This window comes from Salvelinus sp. IW2-2015, linkage group LG9 (assembly GCF_002910315.2).
Source record: "Salvelinus sp. IW2-2015 linkage group LG9, ASM291031v2, whole genome shotgun sequence".
Classification (NCBI taxonomy): Eukaryota; Metazoa; Chordata; class Actinopteri; order Salmoniformes; family Salmonidae; genus Salvelinus; species Salvelinus sp. IW2-2015.
In genome coordinates this window covers 23421780-23439386 of record NC_036849.1, presented here as the reverse complement: position 1 = coordinate 23439386, position 17607 = coordinate 23421780, and the positions used below count along the sequence as shown (strand labels likewise).

The 17607-nt window shown below is 43.0% G+C and overlaps 2 protein-coding genes across 2 annotated transcripts in view; one reads left to right on the top strand and one right to left on the bottom strand.

Annotated features, from left to right (window-relative positions):
* LOC111968845 (kelch repeat and BTB domain-containing protein 11) overlaps positions 1-17607 on the top strand; it is a 340328-nt gene that overhangs the window by 41838 nt on the left and 280883 nt on the right. The gene's annotated exons all lie outside the window — the stretch shown is intronic.
* LOC111968841 (palmitoyltransferase ZDHHC14) overlaps positions 1-17607 on the bottom strand; it is a 97600-nt gene that overhangs the window by 15288 nt on the left and 64705 nt on the right. Inside the window, exons 4-8 of the mRNA XM_023994744.2 lie at positions 13357-13512; positions 5997-6134; positions 4761-4809; positions 1396-1498; positions 655-764 (exon numbers count right to left, since the gene is read on the bottom strand). Coding sequence (XP_023850512.1) covers positions 655-764; positions 1396-1498; positions 4761-4809; positions 5997-6134; positions 13357-13512 — 556 coding nt within the window. The remainder of the gene's footprint in view (positions 1-654; positions 765-1395; positions 1499-4760; positions 4810-5996; positions 6135-13356; positions 13513-17607) is intronic.

Genomic DNA, 17607 nt, shown 5'->3' with positions numbered 1-17607 from the left:
TGTTTATCCCATGTGTAACTCTGTGTTGTTTTTGTCGCACTGCTTTGCTTCATCTTGGCCAGGTCGCAGTTGTAAATGAGAACTTGTTCTCAACTGGCCTACCTGGTTAGATAAAGGTGAAATAAAAAAATAAAAAATAAATAAAACATAATTTTAAAAAATGGGGGTTCAACTATGAGTTATACACAGTGAGGTAATCCAAATGAAAGGGTTATATTGATGATGTGTCTGAATGCAAATTCTGTAGAGAAGGAAGTGTTGGATAAGACAAGCTAATAAGCAATCAATGGCTATGAGTCTATAGATACAATGACTACTACATCTAGCATTTCTATGTGCATAGTTTGATCTCACTGGGAGGTGCTGGAATCCTTTGTACTATCAGAGGTCTGAATGAGGAGTAGCTGCAGGCAGATGATTTCACAGCAGCAGCTCTCTAGCGAGATCAAGATGAGCTCTGTGTGACGGACCTATTTTAGCTTACTGACAATGTAGGAAATTACAGTGACGGGAAAAACTGATTTCTCCTAGAATGAGAAGAACTATTGGATTTGACACTTCTCTAAGACAGAGGATGATAGTGTGCCATATGTTACATTCTGGGTAAATCCAAATATATGTCAGATCCGCACGCAAACACAGGACTGTCCTTACCTGGGTGGCAGGGGTCCACACAGCGCTGCACAGCAGTTGGTGAATATGTTTCCGTGGCTGTAAGGGTTATAATTGTCTTTCCCTCTTTTAGACGACCATGACCCTTTGATCTGAAACAGAAAAGGCCACAATCAGAGCAGTAAACCAGGGGTTAAAAACATAATTTGTATTTAAAAAGGGAAGATCAATTTCCTCAGACTTTTATCCGGAACTTTCGGTTCCTTCTGTGTGTATGTGTCTATAATGTCCCAGGCAGCTCTACAGTGGTGAGCGATGAGGCAAACTGCCTGGAAATAGATGAGGTCAGACTCAGATCTGGCTGTCTTCCACTAAACTCAACCATCCACTAGAGGAAAAACCAAACTGCTGCCTGGGTTTAGTAGTGTCTGTGTAATCAGCTAGACAGGAGAAGGCTGGGGGTTTAGTAGTGTCTGTGTAATCAGCTAGACAGGAGAAGGCTGGGGGTTTAGTAGTGTCTGTGTAATCAGCTAGACAGGAGAAGGCTGGGGTTTAGTAGTGTCTGTGTAATCTGGTAGGAGACAGGAGAAGGCTGGGGGTTTAGTAGTGTCTGTGTAATCTGGTAGGAGACAGGAGATGGCTGGGGGTATGTATGAACCCTGCAGGTACTGATGTTTTACACATGAGAACTTCAGCAATTTAAGAGAAATCCAGTTATACACTTACTCTCTCTCTGCTTCACAAATTAAGATGATTTGTGAGTGTGTGTATCCATGTACTCACATCTTCATTTGTGGTCTGGTTGGAGCTGATCAGGTATGTGTGGAATCCAGACAGCCCCACTATGGACCAGACAGAGAAGAAACACACCACCACCTCCAGCACAGTGACCAAAGGGTTAAGGAAAACCTGACACATACACTGTCCTATGCTACAGCTCAGTAACAGGTGCATGCTCTTGAAACAGGTTTGCTTCAATCCCTCTCCTTGCCCCAACCTGGGCTCAAACTAGGGACCCTCTTAACACAACAACTGCCTCCCACGAAGCATCGTTACATATCACTAATGCAAGGGGAAAAATACTTCAAGGTCTCAGAGCGAGTGATATCACCGATTTAAACGCTATTTCACACCAGGTACCCTCTCTTATTGACAGATAGAGACACACATCTGCTCTCTTTCCCTCACATACATACATCAAACACACAGAGTAGAGGAAAGGAAAGGGCAGTATTGACCTGCTGCCAATGCCTGTCCTTACTCTAGCTAGCCTGCCTAGCCCTCTGTTCACTTGACTGGAAACAGCATGGTAGTACAGTGGAACAGTGGTCTCAAAGATCAGGAGCAGCAGAATCAGGAGCAGCAGAATCAGAATCAGTAGCAGCGGCAGATCAGAGTTAGAGCGATATGGCCAAAAGATGGCAGTATTTTTCACATTTTTGACGGTATGATGGTATTTGATCATTTCCACACTGCCACATAGGGCTGCGCAATATGGGCAAAAAATCAAGGCCTTATTTTGATTTCTTATTATTTTAATTGTTTTTCTTTTTTACCCCCTTTTTCGATCTTGTCTTATCACTGCACCTCCCCAACGGGCTCAGGAGTCGAAGGTCAAGTCATGCGTCCTCCAAACCGCGCTTCTTAACACCTGCCCACTTAACTGACGACGAGGTCAGCCTACAGGCGCCCGGCCCGCCACAAGAGTCGCTAGAGCGCGATGAGCCATGTAAAGCCCCCCCCCCCCCGGCCAAACCCTCCCCTAACCCGGACGACGCTGGACCAATTGTGCGCTGCCCTATGGGACTCCCGATCACGTCCGGTTGTGATACAGCCCGGAATCGAACCCGGGTCTATAGTGACACCTCTAGCATTGTGATGCAGTGCCTTAGACCGCTGTGCCAGTCGGGAGGCACTAGGCCTTATTTTTTTACCAAATGTTAAAATTGTGATTTGACTCACAATTTAGATCAAAACACTTCGGTGAACTATTGGAATCATGGAAATAGAATGATTATTCTAATTCTATAGTTAGAATATAATAGTGGGCACTTTGAATACAGTGTTGTTTGACATGACTACAAAAGAAAATGCCAGGGAGGAGTTATTGTGACAGGTTAGGAACCAAAGTGTTGGTCAGTGTTTCCTAGGGGTCCCTATAATCTTTAGCTAATTTAAATATTTTCTCTTAGCTACTTTATGGTTTCTCGGACACAGATTAAGTCTAGTCTACTCTATGTAGCTAATATATTCCTATAGCTTTATGTAGCTAACATATTCATGCTACGCCTATGCCTCATTGATTTAGAAGGTTTAGGCCTACACCACTACTGCTATCAGGCTGTATAGCTAGCTATGTTTGCTCTAACTCAGAACATTTATTAGCTAACTAGCCAGCAAACTAAAATTAACGATTAACATTAGCGGCTAACTCGATTCAGCCACAACTTGCAAAGACAAACAAACTATTTGCAGATATAAGATACAAACTAATAGTGTAAGTATACAATGCTTGTGGATTTATATTAATAAGAAGCAAAGAAACAACATCGTTGTCATCAACATTGCTGCATTGACCATGCAGACTGAACGCAAGTGTCTCGTGGTTGAGCAACAACAAATGCGCTCCTTGAGTGACAGGGGGCGGGACTAGGTCTGTGTGGAAAGCGGCATGGAGAGAGAGAGCGGAGAGATGACTCAAGTAGCGGAGTAAACTATAAAAATGGACATAACACAGCGTATCACATTTAACAAACTAAACATTCAAATACCGTTATAAAGGTAAAAACCCAAATCGGTCAATGCATCAATACCAGTATATTGTAAAATACGGTATACTGCCAAACCCTAATCCCAGTGAGAGGAGTTATGTAAAAGTGCTTCCCCTGGGCTGCTACTACTACTGTCATTATGTCCTGACTCCTGTGCTTGCACACACACACAGCCACATGTATACATTTATTTTAACAAGTCAGTTAAGAACAAATTCCTATTTACAATGACGGCCTATGAACAGTGGGTTAACTGCCTTGTTCAGGGGCAGAACGACAGATTTTTACCTTGCCAGCACAGGGATTTGATCCAGCAACCTTTCGGTTACTGGACCAACGCTCTAACCACTAGGCTACCTGCCGCCCCATACATACACTAAAAGAAAAGAGAACACACAAGGGCAGGTTAGAGTTAATCCAACTACCATCTCCTCCATGATGACTTTCTGCCCCCTCCTCTCTCAAGGACAAGCAAAGGATGTCATCATTCACATACAGGAGACTGGTGAGATAGATGTTATCAGGCCTCATCCCCTGCCTGCCTGTTTAAAGCACTGCGCTGCTGTACAACATTGGGCTGCTGTGTTATCAGCTGAGCCTGCAATACGGTTCCTCACCAGAGGGCCCGACGTGCTTCTTATCTCCCTGAGAGAGCAGCAGCATGCCTACAGACAAATGAAGCCCGACAGACAGAGAGACACACTCACACATCAAGCAGCCTGGCTGGCAGATTATAGATTACCTGAGTGTCGGGCCGCTGAAATGGAGAATACAGTATAGAGTTGTCTGGGAGATGAGAGGCACAGAGAGGTGACACTAGTAGAGGTTACAGGGAAATCATAGAACAGTTCCATGCTGAGGATTTTCACTTTTTTGGGGCTTAAAACTGAAAAGCATTCCAATAAATAAAAAATACATATATTGTAATAACTATTTGATCTGGGCAGAAAAAAATGCCTGGCCCTAAAATCAAAGCAAAACTACTGTTCCTCTGCAGTTGTGTAGAGACTATGGGTTGGCTAGCAGCTAGCTTCTAGTAGTATTTTGAACAGTAGTGGCCACAGGGTCAGCCACAGGGTCAGCCACAGGGTCAGCCAYAGGGTCAGCCACAGGGTCAGCCACAGGGTCATCCTCTCCACCCCAGGCGGCTGTCAACCTCTGAGGACACAACAAGACAAATCCTGCTGTTTGGAACGCAACAACACTGAGAGATGGAGGGAGGGAGGATGGAGAGGGAGAGAGAGAGAGAGAGAGAGCGATACTGTACAGAGAGACAATTTATATGAGAGGGAGGGAGCCACAGAGGCACCAGTTGGGACAGCAGTCATGCAGAGCTGGGACAGCAGTCATCCATCACACCATTGTGAGAAAGGATATCTAGCAGGAGTGTCTTTGAGTGCGTTGAGGAACCCTTGTCGATGGGATCCTGCAGTGAGAGACGAGAGTTTAATAACAGTTAAACATTCTAAAGAATCTAAAAAAAACTTTAGACTGAGTAAGGTGAAAGGTCAGCCGCAGAGCTTGGCTTTGAATGGAGCGAAGCCCGATGTACTGTAGGCTACTAGGGGATAGAGCACAATACCCTCTCAAAGCTGACAACATATAACACAAGTTAGAAGGTCAAAATACCATGGCACCTACAATATATCTGACACTATGTTAGGGAGTGAGAGCCCCTCTCAGAAAAGAGACATCACTAGTCTACAGTGAAATGTTTTGACTAATAGGCTAAGATTATGAGAGTAGCAGAAGATAACCCATCTGTACTGGCACCCAATATACTGATAAGCCTTCAGAGTATAAAGTGGCGTACAGCTCTCCCTGTGCTGTGTGTACACATAATGATGCAGGGCGGATTGGATATCATACGCCATAAACACTTAGTAGCTTTTTTTATTCAGTCAGCAAGTTTATGCTGAGGCTGAGCAAGACAGAGCGCACCCACTTTAATTGCCATTACATTTTAACTGCCATCTGGGATACAGGATAGAGAGGGGAGGAGAAGGAGCACAATCCAATACGGCCATCTAGCCTAATTCAGTCACCAAGAGACATATTGATCTCTGTGCTGCTCGTCTCATCCATAACAGTGACAGGTGTTTCTAGCTAGGTGCCCTTCACAGCTACYCTGAGAGGACTACTATAATTATATGGGCTGTACAGGAGAGGGGCTTGGTAACCTTGTTATAGTGACGTGGGCAGTCAATATAACACTTTGTAAACAGAGCAGACTTCTCTTCAGAAGGAGACTAGAATTTCTATTTTGCCCACAGTCAAAATCAAGAGAAGGATACAAAAGAAAGATCAACTGAAGAGAGAATTCTCTGTTGGTTAATTTGTGACTTCCATTCTTTTCTCCAGTTGTTTTCCCAGCCGTCATCCTCACCCACTCTCCCTCACCCACACACACACAGACTCTACTATCTGCTCACTCTGGGGGGGGATGGTAAGGAGCCAGAATACTGCTGGGCTTCACAACGCCCGCCCACTTACAGCCTGCTGGCTAGCTGCTCTGACACAACCAGAACCAGGAGGAAGAGGTGTGTGTGTGTGTGTGTGTGTGTGTGTGTGTGTGTGTGTGTGTGTGTACAATCTTTATTGTCAATTACTTACGTAAGATGACATGTGTGATGACAAAGGCGAAGATGAAGATTGTGAGGAAGGAGAGGGAGAGGATGAACATGTAGAAGAAACGGTAGTTCCTTTTCCCAACACAGTTCCCCACCCAGGGACAGTGGTGGTCAAAACGCTCTGCGGGAAAGAAGAGAGAAACTCACATTAAAGACACATTAAGCAAGTGCAATGATGCTTGGGAGAGAGAGATACACAGCGAGAAAGGGGGAGGATGCAGAGAGAGAGAATGACAGAGAAACAGAGACACAGAGACAGAGAGAATAAGGTGGAGATGGAATATTTATATTGAGTGTACTAGAGCTTTGAGACACTGCCTACCTGCCAGCAAGAGGAAGCTGGCTACAGTCAGGTACAAAGGTAGGTAGAGGTATGCCTCTGAAAAACAGCAGTATATTCAAAGCACCACAGACACACAGTATGTAACCCACATACAGTTCACCATTTCCACCTTGATGGCAAATTAAATGTTGCTATTTATAGTTAAAGTGCCTGTCCCTGGGGCGCACGCACACACACACACACACACACACACACACACACACAGCAGTGGGCCTTCTTGGCACCTTTACCACACTCCTACCTAAACCTCCCTGGCAGAATGTGAACTGTGATTATAATGGAAATGATCCACATCCCACATTACATCCAAATTACAGGAAGTGAGCCTTCCCTTTGAGCCCTGGCATGATTAGCTACTGTTTCAGACTGCTGCTGCCTATTCAAACAGGAGCTATTGCACAGAGGGGAGGGAGGCTGTGTGTCCACAGCCCAAATCTGCTGTGGAGTTAAGTGGGTCTGTGAATGAGTGGTACTGTGGGCACATGGATAATAACATCCTGAGAGACCTCCATTAGGGACTTGTCTGACTGTGTGAGGACTTGAAGCTGACAGGAGGCAAAGGACCATTATAGTAGAGTCCAGTGTGCCAGTACTGTTACTATGTAGATTGCTTCAGACACCACTCAGTACAGTTTTCCAGGCAGATTGCTTCAGACACCACTCAGTACAGTTTCAGGCAGATTGCTTCAGACACCACTTTTTCAATTGAAATAAAAGACAGAATGCCTGGTGATGAGGCGGTTTGTGTCGGTTTGTATGCACGTCCGTGTGTGTGTGTGTGTGTGTGTGTGTGTGTGTTATTAATCTCACAAAGCAGGAATCCAGTCTCAAAGAACCTACTGTCAGGATTCAGTTCTGGCAACGTGCCTCCAAAATATGCCTGGGCATGCATGAATACAATAGAATAAAAGGTGAATTTTGGCACTTAGCTTAAACAATCTATATTTGGAACACTATCGAAATACACAGCTTTTGGATATTTGCCATTTAAATCTCAATGCTACGAGCTATGTAAAGATAATCAGGAATGTGCATGCTGTGAGGGAGCTGGGAGAGGAGCTTAAGGAAGAGAAAAGTAAACAGAATGTGATGAGCAGGGCTGTCACCGTTCTGGAATTTTGGATGATGGTTATTTTTCAGCCAAATGACTACGATCACCATTGTAATCGTTTGAATAGCATAAATAAATAAAATAAAATAAAATAAAAACTTGCAAATGTTCCTCTCCTCAGCTCTTCTCTGCTCCTGACTACATGTGCTCTTGCAGGAAGGTGCGTTACCTAGGCAGCCGAAGGCACCTTGCTGAAACAAGGAGCAACAAAGGTGTATGTTACCCTCCTCCCACGTTTCATGATTAACAACTCATTGTGTGATTGTGGTAAGAACAAGAACTCAAGCCCTATTGCTCTCCCGATTTGRAATGCATTACCTCCCGAGAGAATTCTCTTCGGTCATTGTCACGGTCGTGCATATTCCCCCTCAAGCAGACACCACGACGGCTCTAAAGAAACCACACTGGACTTTGTCCAAACTGGAAACTGCATATCCTGAGGCTGCATTTAATCTAGCTGGGGACTTTATTAACGCAAATCTGAGGAAAAAACGACCAAAGTTTAATCAACACATCGCCTACGCTACATGCTCATCGAGGACTCTTGACCATTGCTACTCCCCCTTCTGGGACTACAAGGCCCACCCCACCCTCCCTTCGGCAAATCAGATCACGTCTCCATTCAACTCATCCCGTCCTATAAGAAGAAACAAACAGGAAGTTCCCGTGTTAAGGAAATCCAATCAATCATTATTGTTATTAGCTCCAGTTCTCCATGACTGACGTCAGAAAGACATTTAAGTGTGTTAAACCTCGCAAGGTTGCTGGCCCAGACAGCATTCCCTAGCCACGTCCTCAGAGCATGTGCAGACCAGCTGGCTGTAGTGTTTACAGTCATATTCAATCTCTCCCTATCCCAGTCTGTTGGACCTTACTTTCTTCAAAATGTCCACCATTGTTCCTGTACTCAAGAAAGCGAAGGTAACTGAACTAAATGACTATTGCCCTGTAGCACTCACTTCTGTCATCATGAAGTGCTTTGGAAGGCTTTTTAAGGATCACCTTACCCAACACACACTTCAATTTTCATACTGCTCCAACAGATCCAAAGGATGACTCAATCAGCATTGCACTGCACACTGTTCTATTCCATCTGGACAAAAATATATACATTACCGGTTAAAGGTTTTGAACACCTACTCATTCAAGGGTTTTTCTTTATTTTTATTATTTTCTACATTGTAGAATAATAGAGAAGACATCAAAACTATGAAATAACACATATGGAATCATGTAACAACCAAAAAAGTGTTAAAATATATATTTGAGATTCTTCAAGTAGCCACCCTTTGCCTTGATGACAAAATTGCACACTSTTGGAATTTTCTCAACCAGCTTCATGAGGTAGTCCCCTGGAATGCATTTCAATTAACAGGTGTGCCTTCTTAAAAGTTAATTTGTGGAATTTCTTTCCTTCTTAACTTCTTATGGCTGGGGGCAGTATTGAGTAGCTTGGATGAATAAGGTGCCCAGAGTAAACTGCCTGCTACTCAGGCCCAGAAGCTAAAATATGCATATTATTAGTAGATTTGGATAGAAAACACTCTGAAGTTTCTAAAACTGTTTGAATGATGTCTGAGTATAACAGAACTCATATGGCAGGCAAAAACCTGAGAAAAGATCCAACCAGGAAGTGGGAAATATGAGGTTTGTAGGTTTGCCTATTCAATATAGTGTCTATGGGGTCATATTGCACTTCCTAAGGCTTCCACTATATGTCAACAGTCTTTAGAACCTTGTTTGATGCTTCTACTGTGAAGGATGAGGGAATGACAGCTGATTGAGTCAGGKGTCTGGCAGAGTGCCACGAGCTCACTCAGGCGCGCCCCGTGAGAGGTAGCTGCGTTCCTTTTCGTTTCTAAAGACAAAGGAATTCTCCGGTTGAAACATTATTGAAGATTTATGTTAAAAACATCCTAAAGATTGATTCTATACATCGTTTGACATGTTTCTACGAACTGTAATGGAATTTCTTGACTTTTCGTCTGGACTAAGTGTGCCTGCGCGTCGTGAATTTGGATTTTTGAACTAAACGCGCGAACAAAAAGGAGGTATTGACATAAATTATGGACTTTATCTTACAAAACAAACATTTATTGTGGAACTGGGATTCCTTGTGGAGTCATTGTGGAGTCATTCTGATGAAGATCATCAAAGGTAAGTGAATATTTATAATGCTATTTCTGACTTCTGTTGACTCCACAACATGTCGGGTACCTGTATGGCTTGTTTTTGTGTCTGAGCGCCGTACTCAGATTATAGCATGGTGTGCTTTTTCCGTAAAGTTTTTTTGAAATCTGACCCAGCGGTTGCATTAAGGAGAAGTTTATTTAAAGTTCCATGCATAACACTTGTATTTTCATCAACATTTATGATGAATATTTCTGTAAATTGATGTGGCTCTCTGTAAAATCACCGGATGTTTTGGAGGCAAAACATTACTGAACATAACGCGCCAATGTAAACTAAGATTTTTGGATATAAATATGAACTTTATCGAACAAAACATACATGTATTGTGTAACATGAAGTCCTATGAGTGTCATCTGATGAAGATCAAAGGTTAGTGATTAATTGTATCTCTATTTCTGCTTTTTGTGACTCCTCTCTTTGGCTGGAAAAATGGCTGTGTTTTTCTGTGACTAGGTACTGACCTAACATAATCAGATGGTGTGGTGGGATTAACAACAAGTTTATCTTTAAAATGGTGTAAAATACTTGTATGTTTGAGGAATTTTAATTATGTGATTTCTGTTGTTTGAATTTGGCGCCCTTCACTTTCACTGGCTGTTGTCAAGTCGATCCCGTTAACGGGAACTCAGCCATAAGAAGTTAATGCGTTTGAGCCAATCAGCTGTGTTGTGGTATACAGAAAATAGCCCTATTTGGTAAAAGACCAAGTCCATATCATGGCAAGAACAGCTCAAATAAGCAAAGAGAAACAACAGTCCATCATTACTTTAAGACATGAAGGTCAGTCAATCCAGAAAGATTCTTCAAGTGCAGTCGCAAAGATCATCAAGCGCTATGATGAAACTGGCTCTCATGAGGACCGCCACAGGAAAGGAAGACCCAGAGTTACCTCTACTCTAGAGAATAAGTTCATTAGAGTTACCAGCCTCAGAAATTGCAGCCCAAATAAATGCAGTAACAGACACATCTTAACATCAATTGTTCAGAGGATACTGTGTGAATCAGGCCTCCATGCACAAATTGCTGCAAAGAAACCACTACTAAAGGACACAAATAATAAGAAGAGACTAGCTTGGGCCAAGAAACATGAGCAATGAACATTAGACTGGTGGAAATGTGTCCTTTGGTCTGGAGTCCAAATTGGAAAGTTTTGGTTCCAACCACAGTCTTTGTGAGATGCGGTGTGGGTGAACGGATGATCTCCGCATGTGTGGTTCCCTTCATAAAGCATGAAGGAGGAGGTGTGATGGTGTGGGGGGTGCTTTGCTGGTGACACTGATTTATTTAGAATTCATGGCATACTTAACCAGCATGGCTACCACAGTATTCTGCAGCGATACGCCATCCCATCTGGTTTGGGCTTAGTGAGACTATCATTTGTTTTTCAACAGGACAATGACCCAACACACCTCCAGGCTGTGTATGGGCTATTTGACCAAGGAGAGTGATGGAGTGCTGCATCAGATGACCTGGCCTCAACCAAATTAATATGTTTTGGGATGAGTAGGACCGCAGAGTGAAGGAAAAGCAGCCAACAAATGCTCAGTACATGTGTGAACTCCTTCAAGACTGTTGGAAAAGCCTTCCAGGTGAAGAGTGTGAAAAGCTGTCATCAAGGCAAAGGATGGSTATTTGACAAATCTCTCAATATATTTTGATTTGTTTAACACTTTTTTGGTTACTACGTGATTTCATAGTTTTGATGTCTTCACTATTATTCTACAATGTAGAAAACAGTAAAAATAAAGAAAAACACTTTAATGAATAGGTGTTCTAAAACCTTTGACCAGTAGTGTATGCAAGAATGCTGTTCATTGACTACAGCTCAGCCTTCAACACCATAATGCCCTCCAAGCTCAACACTAGGCTCAGGGCCCTGTACAACTTGGTCCTGGACTTCCTGACGGGCCGTCCCCATGTAGTGAAGGTAGGCAACTACACCTCCGCTACACTGATCTTCAACACAGGTGCCCTTCAAGGGTGCGTGCTCAGCCCCATCCAGTACTCCCTGTTAACCCATGACTGCGTGGCGGTGGAGTGGTACCAGGAAAATAACCTTTCCCACAACGTCAACAGCTTGTTGTGACTGGTGTTTTGCGGGTACTATTTAATGAAGCTGCCAGTTGAGGACTTGTGAGGCGTCCGTTTCTCAAACTAGACACTCTAATGTACGTGTTCTCTTGCTCAGTTGTGCACCGGGGCCTCCCACTCCTCTTTCTATTCTGGTTAGAGTCAGTTTGCCCTGTTCTGTGAAGGAAGTAGTACACAGCATTGTACGAGATCTTCAGTTTCTTGGCAATTTCTCACATGGAATAGCCTTCATTTCTCAAAACAAAAATAGACCGACGAGTTTCAGAAGAAAGTACTTTGTTTCTGGCCATTTTGAACCTGTAATTGAACCCACAAATGCTGATGCTCCAGATACTCAACTAGTCTAAAGAAGGCCAGTTTTATTGATTCTTTAAATCAGGACAACAGTTTTAGGCTGTGCTAACATAATTGCAAAAAGGTTTTCTAATGATCAATTTGCCTTTTAAAATGATCAACTTGGATTAGCTAACACAACGTGCCATTGGAACACAGGAGTGATGGTTGCTGATAATGGGCCTCTGTACGCCTATGTAGATATTCCATTWAAAAAATCAGCCGTTTCCAGCTACAATAGTCATTTACAACATWAACAATGTCTACACTGAATTTCTGATCAATTTGATGTTATTTTCATGGACAAAAATTTGGAACGGTAGTGTATATTCCAGACTGGAACTAGGAACATAAGCATTTCGCAACACCCGCGATAACATCTGCTAAGTACATTTGCTAAGTATATGTACGTGACCAATACCATTTTATTTGATTCGTTTCGAAGAGGTTGAGATAAGCCCTAGGTCAGTCACAGAATCTCAGACAAGCCAGTCAGTGAGAAGCCTAGAGAGAGCATGCTCACTGCTTGTGTGGAAGAGAGAAGCAAATCCTCCCGCTTCTTCCTCTACTGCTTCAGGGAGTAGCCTGCTTTTCCACTACAAAAAGATAGGGAGAGAGGGACAGACAGGCTGCACTGCAGGTGGGGGGATGAGGGTGGAGAAAGGGAGATGGAGGAGGATGGAAGAAAGTTGTTCAGTGAAAACAATGTCCCTCTGAGTGTTGTAAAAGCTCCAATCTCCCCACAACAGAACAGGCCTGAGGGGGTGAGGTGATTCAGAGTGAGTTATGAAACAAGGGGGGGCTCCAGATTTCATAATGACAGTTGTGTCACCCATCTTTCTCTGCTCAGTGTTAATGAGCCCATAAATCCCTAGCCAAATGGGGACTCTGGGAAAAGAACAGGAGAACACAACAAGAGGGAGGCTGTGGCTCTGTGGAGGCTGAGCAGTGATCACAGTCTCAGGTGGGCCTGGAGAGAAGGCTGGAAGACCAATGCTTCATCTGTCGAACACCATAGAAGTCAATAGTCTTAACATTCCTAAACATTCCTAACATTCCTTTTAGCTACATGTATATACAGAGCACACAAACATGCAGAAAACAAACACAAATTGAGACATAGAAAAATATCTGCACACAAAGGCAAACACATTTGCACACACACARACACACACACACAAACACACACACACAMACACACACACACACACAAACACTTTTCACCTTCAGTCCACCCACCCTCCCAGCATGTGTGGCCCAACAGTGACTCACCGACACAGTTGTCACAAAGGCTGCAGTGAGAGGCACGCGGTGGTCTGAAGATCTTACAGGTGAAGCAGTACTTGAGCTTGACCGTCTGCCCATTGATGACCACCTCTTTCGTCCTGGGGGGCGGCCGGTACCCCGAACTGGAGCCGTTGGCTACATCTGTCAGGGAGAATCAGACTTAAATTACTGGGAAATTAAATTGCAGTCTGCTACTTTTGGCAAACAATACACTTCAATCCTAGCCTCATTCAGGCTATTGAAGAGTTGGCTAGTTCCAACACATAGTGTATGGGAGGAGGGTACTACAATCCTGCACAAAGCTGGCACTGTAGAGCAGAACAGGGTCTCCGTCCATACAAGCCTCTACAGGAACCAAAGTGAAGTCAAAATGGAACAGTCACAATAAACTAGACCTATTTAGTAGTGTATTGGTCATGTGAACAGTAGAATGAAAAGCCTTTTAAAAATGTTGGTTCATTACTAAATTCATGTCTGGCTCTGAAAGCAGAAAGAGAATCAGCCAGATAACTGTTCAGCGCCTGCTGTCTTGACATCACACTGTGACTGATCTATTCTGACCTGCTCAGAACAACATGGCCTTCACTCTGCACTCCGCTCACAATAAATGTCTCAGCTGGAGGAAACAACTTGGCAAGTCAAACAGGTTCTTTTCTCAACAGAATTAAATGCTTTACTAAAATCCCTCACAGTGGTAAATGTAGTAAAACGGCTTGGCAGCAGGGAGGATGACCACAATAAGAGAAATTACTGTGTGGATGATTAGGTAAAAAATATGATGTAGGGTTATCACCCATAAAATGATTATTTCATTTAAATTTAGAGAAATATGTTCATTCAATAGAGAGTTGCGTCAGGAAAACAATAGTCCAAACCCCATGTATCTACCATATATGGTTCAAAAGTTTGACGATTTACTTGAAAAATGTAGCATGTTTAGAGTGAATGCAATGTCATCACGGGCTTACTTCGAATGGCAACTGACAAGCTAACTTGTGGCTGCTGGTTTCTGAGTGAAAACATGGGCTTTTACTAAATGAAATCCGCAGAATAAAAAAAATGTATATATATTTATTTACAAATTTCAATATCCACCCTCCGAGAAGACAATCTCTTCCTATTTTCATTGAGTATTTTGACTATTTCCCTTTAAATCGCCATAGAAAACAGCCCCTCAACATGGATTGATTGCCAATATAGCCGAGGATCTGGAGATGAAAATGACGTGGATATCAAATTGGTTTTTGATTGATCCAACATGCGTAAAGCTTGTACTGTACCACATCCCAAAGCCAAATATGGAAGAAATACAACCAAGAGAGGCGTGGCCTAAACTAGCAATGGTCACAGCAAATTAACRTTATTTCATCAACACTGTCAAATACCACTATATTAAGGTTATAATACTGTAGAGAACAATGTAATGATTCATTGTATGTGATATATAATGACATAGGGCAAAGAAAACAACGTTTTGACATTCATTTCGTAGCCCCCTCTTGAATTGCCCCGTTTTCTCTACATTCTAGAGTCGTGAGTGAACGCCCTGTATGAACATAGGCAAAGCACGAAAGGTATAACTGCCATGCTCGTTTCTGAAGCCCTCTCTCGTGTGGTAGTGTGTGTGGGAAAGAGTGTGTGTGGGTGGATCATTGTGTGCCTCTAAAACACAGTGGCCAAGCTGGAGTGGTGTGTGTGCACAACTCAATAGGAGCCCTCTTTTCAGCCCATGTTCAGCGTGATCAATGCACTCCCTCCATCCTCTCCTCCTGCATACATAACAAGGGATAGAGTCAACCAGGAGGTAAGTGAATGAGTGGGAGGAGAAGTAACAACTCTACATCCGTCAAACAGAGCTTCCAACAGAGAGTAGAAAGGTCAGGTGATGTTGCTGAACTGAACTGCATGCTATTCATACTGTATAATGTACTTGGCTCAATAGAGGGACCCCTCATCATCGTTTATTTTTATTGTGTTGACGTCTATGAAAACATGTCCATAAACGCCAATCAAGGACATCAAGCTGCCTCTAAAATGAGAAGCGTCACAGCATAATAACTGTATAAAAATCACATCTAGCCTCACATACATTTAACAGCTCCCTAGCTCTCCATGATGTGCCTTTCAAGCCCCCGTCTGTGATGAACAGCTAATGAAATGTTCATGGACTGACTGGGCATGGAGCCTAGACTACTGCTGCTGCTTCTTACAAACATAAGTCACTCATTTCACTCAGCTAGACCACAGCAGTGATGGGGGAAAAATCTATAGTTACATATCGCAATATTATTTTGGGACGATATTATAGCGATATTTGACTCCAAGTACATATATATTTTTTTGCTACTGTAGGTAGCGTTAGCTAGCGCAAGTAGGCTGTACCTGCGGAAAAATCCAGTATTTTCATCCTATAGCTTGTTCTCCATCTTCTTTTGAAATAGTGAACCAATATGTTTTAAGCGTTTTTATTTCCCTGATCAAAACACATTTTCTCAATCCTTGGGCAGTCTGCCTAAGCACTTTTTCACGTTTAAAACGGCAACATTTTCTCTCAGCTGCATGGCAAAATGTGTACAATTGAAGGAAATTAGCTTTAAAACCAATGGCCGACAACACTTATTGCCACGCAACACTTAAGCCCCGTTTTAAGCCAGAAAATAACTCTGGTYTGGAACTTCAAATTGCAATAAAAATCGCAGTATCGAATCGAAATACATATAGAACTGTGAGAATCACAATACATATCGTATCAGCACGTGTCGCGATAATATCGTATCGTGAGGTCCCTGGCAATTCCCAAGCCTAACCACCAGCATCAACTGTAAAACACTGTCTGGCTACAACTGTATCAAGATGTACTGTAAACCGAAAGATTAACAGACAAACAAAGAGGAATAACATTGAGTGTAGCCTAATCCTTTTCTAGTGTACTATTGACTGTGAAATAAACGTTCACCTGCTTCTCTCGTCTAAAAGAACACATCTAAAATCACAAACACACCCAGGCAAATACTGAAAGCTCTAAATAGATGGATCTCAATAGCTAGTGAGGTTAAAGGTCATGACCAGGGCCCGTATCCACTAAGTGTCTCAGAGTAGGAGTGCTGATCTATGATCAGTTTTGCCTTTTACATAGATCATAATAAATATGATTATGGACAGATCCTACTCTGAAATGCTTTGTGGATACGGGCCCAGGGCACCTGTATCCTCAGGCCTCATATAGAGCCAGATCTGCTGACAGCAGGTAGGCTAAACAAGTTGAACCACCTTTATAAGGAAAGAATCCCAACTCATTTCTCTCAACTTTTCATTTCTCTCAACCTCTAAATCACCCACTGATATGCTCCTTCTCCACTCTGTCACAACAATGAGTTTATGTTCACACTTCAGACACCTCTAAGAGGAAAGCTTTTTCTGCTGACGAGGTGTGTTTGTATATGGTGTGATCCTAGCCAGAACATTCCATATTTCACAGATTGGATCTAGGCCTAACAGTAGTTTTTCTGTCTGAGACAGAGAGGATGGAGTTGGAACGAAGAGGGTAGTGATAAAAGGGGTTGATTAGGGAGGGCAGTGGTACAGCTTAACCAGCACACAGAGGCAGAGCAGAGACTGAAGGGGGATTCAATGTCGGCCAAAGCGTCCAGCCAGCCCCATCTCGACGGGGTAGAAAGAAAATGTAATTGCTATCCTGCAGGGATAGGGAGGTGATAGGGAGAGGATGAGAACAGGGCATTAGCAGATGGACCTTCACTCACAGACAACAAAAAAGAACACTGACCGCAGGATTAATAAGACCATGACCTGAGACATTGGCTGAGCCAATACTCTTGAGAAAGACTGGACTTAAAACTATGAACAAAAACTATGAACAAAGAGAAGGGTAGCCTGTACAGATGAGTGCTTACTTCTGATTTCTGAAAGTCAAGTCGACATCACAAACAAGTAATGGGATAATAATAGGTGATATTTGTGATCTCGATTTTCCCGCATTACTTTCACACCCCTGGGGAGCAAAATATGAATAACCAGCAAAACATTCCAGGCCCCATCTTATCTTGACAAGCCATCCTCCATCATCTTTCAGGCTGTGTGTGTGTCAGCCACACACAGGTCAGACTGTTCTATCTTCAGGTGGCTCCAGGACATCACACCACTCAGGCTTCTCTGTCACCATGGCAACTGTCTCACCCCCGTAAGACTGTCAGTCTTGATAAGTGTGTTAGTTTGGAG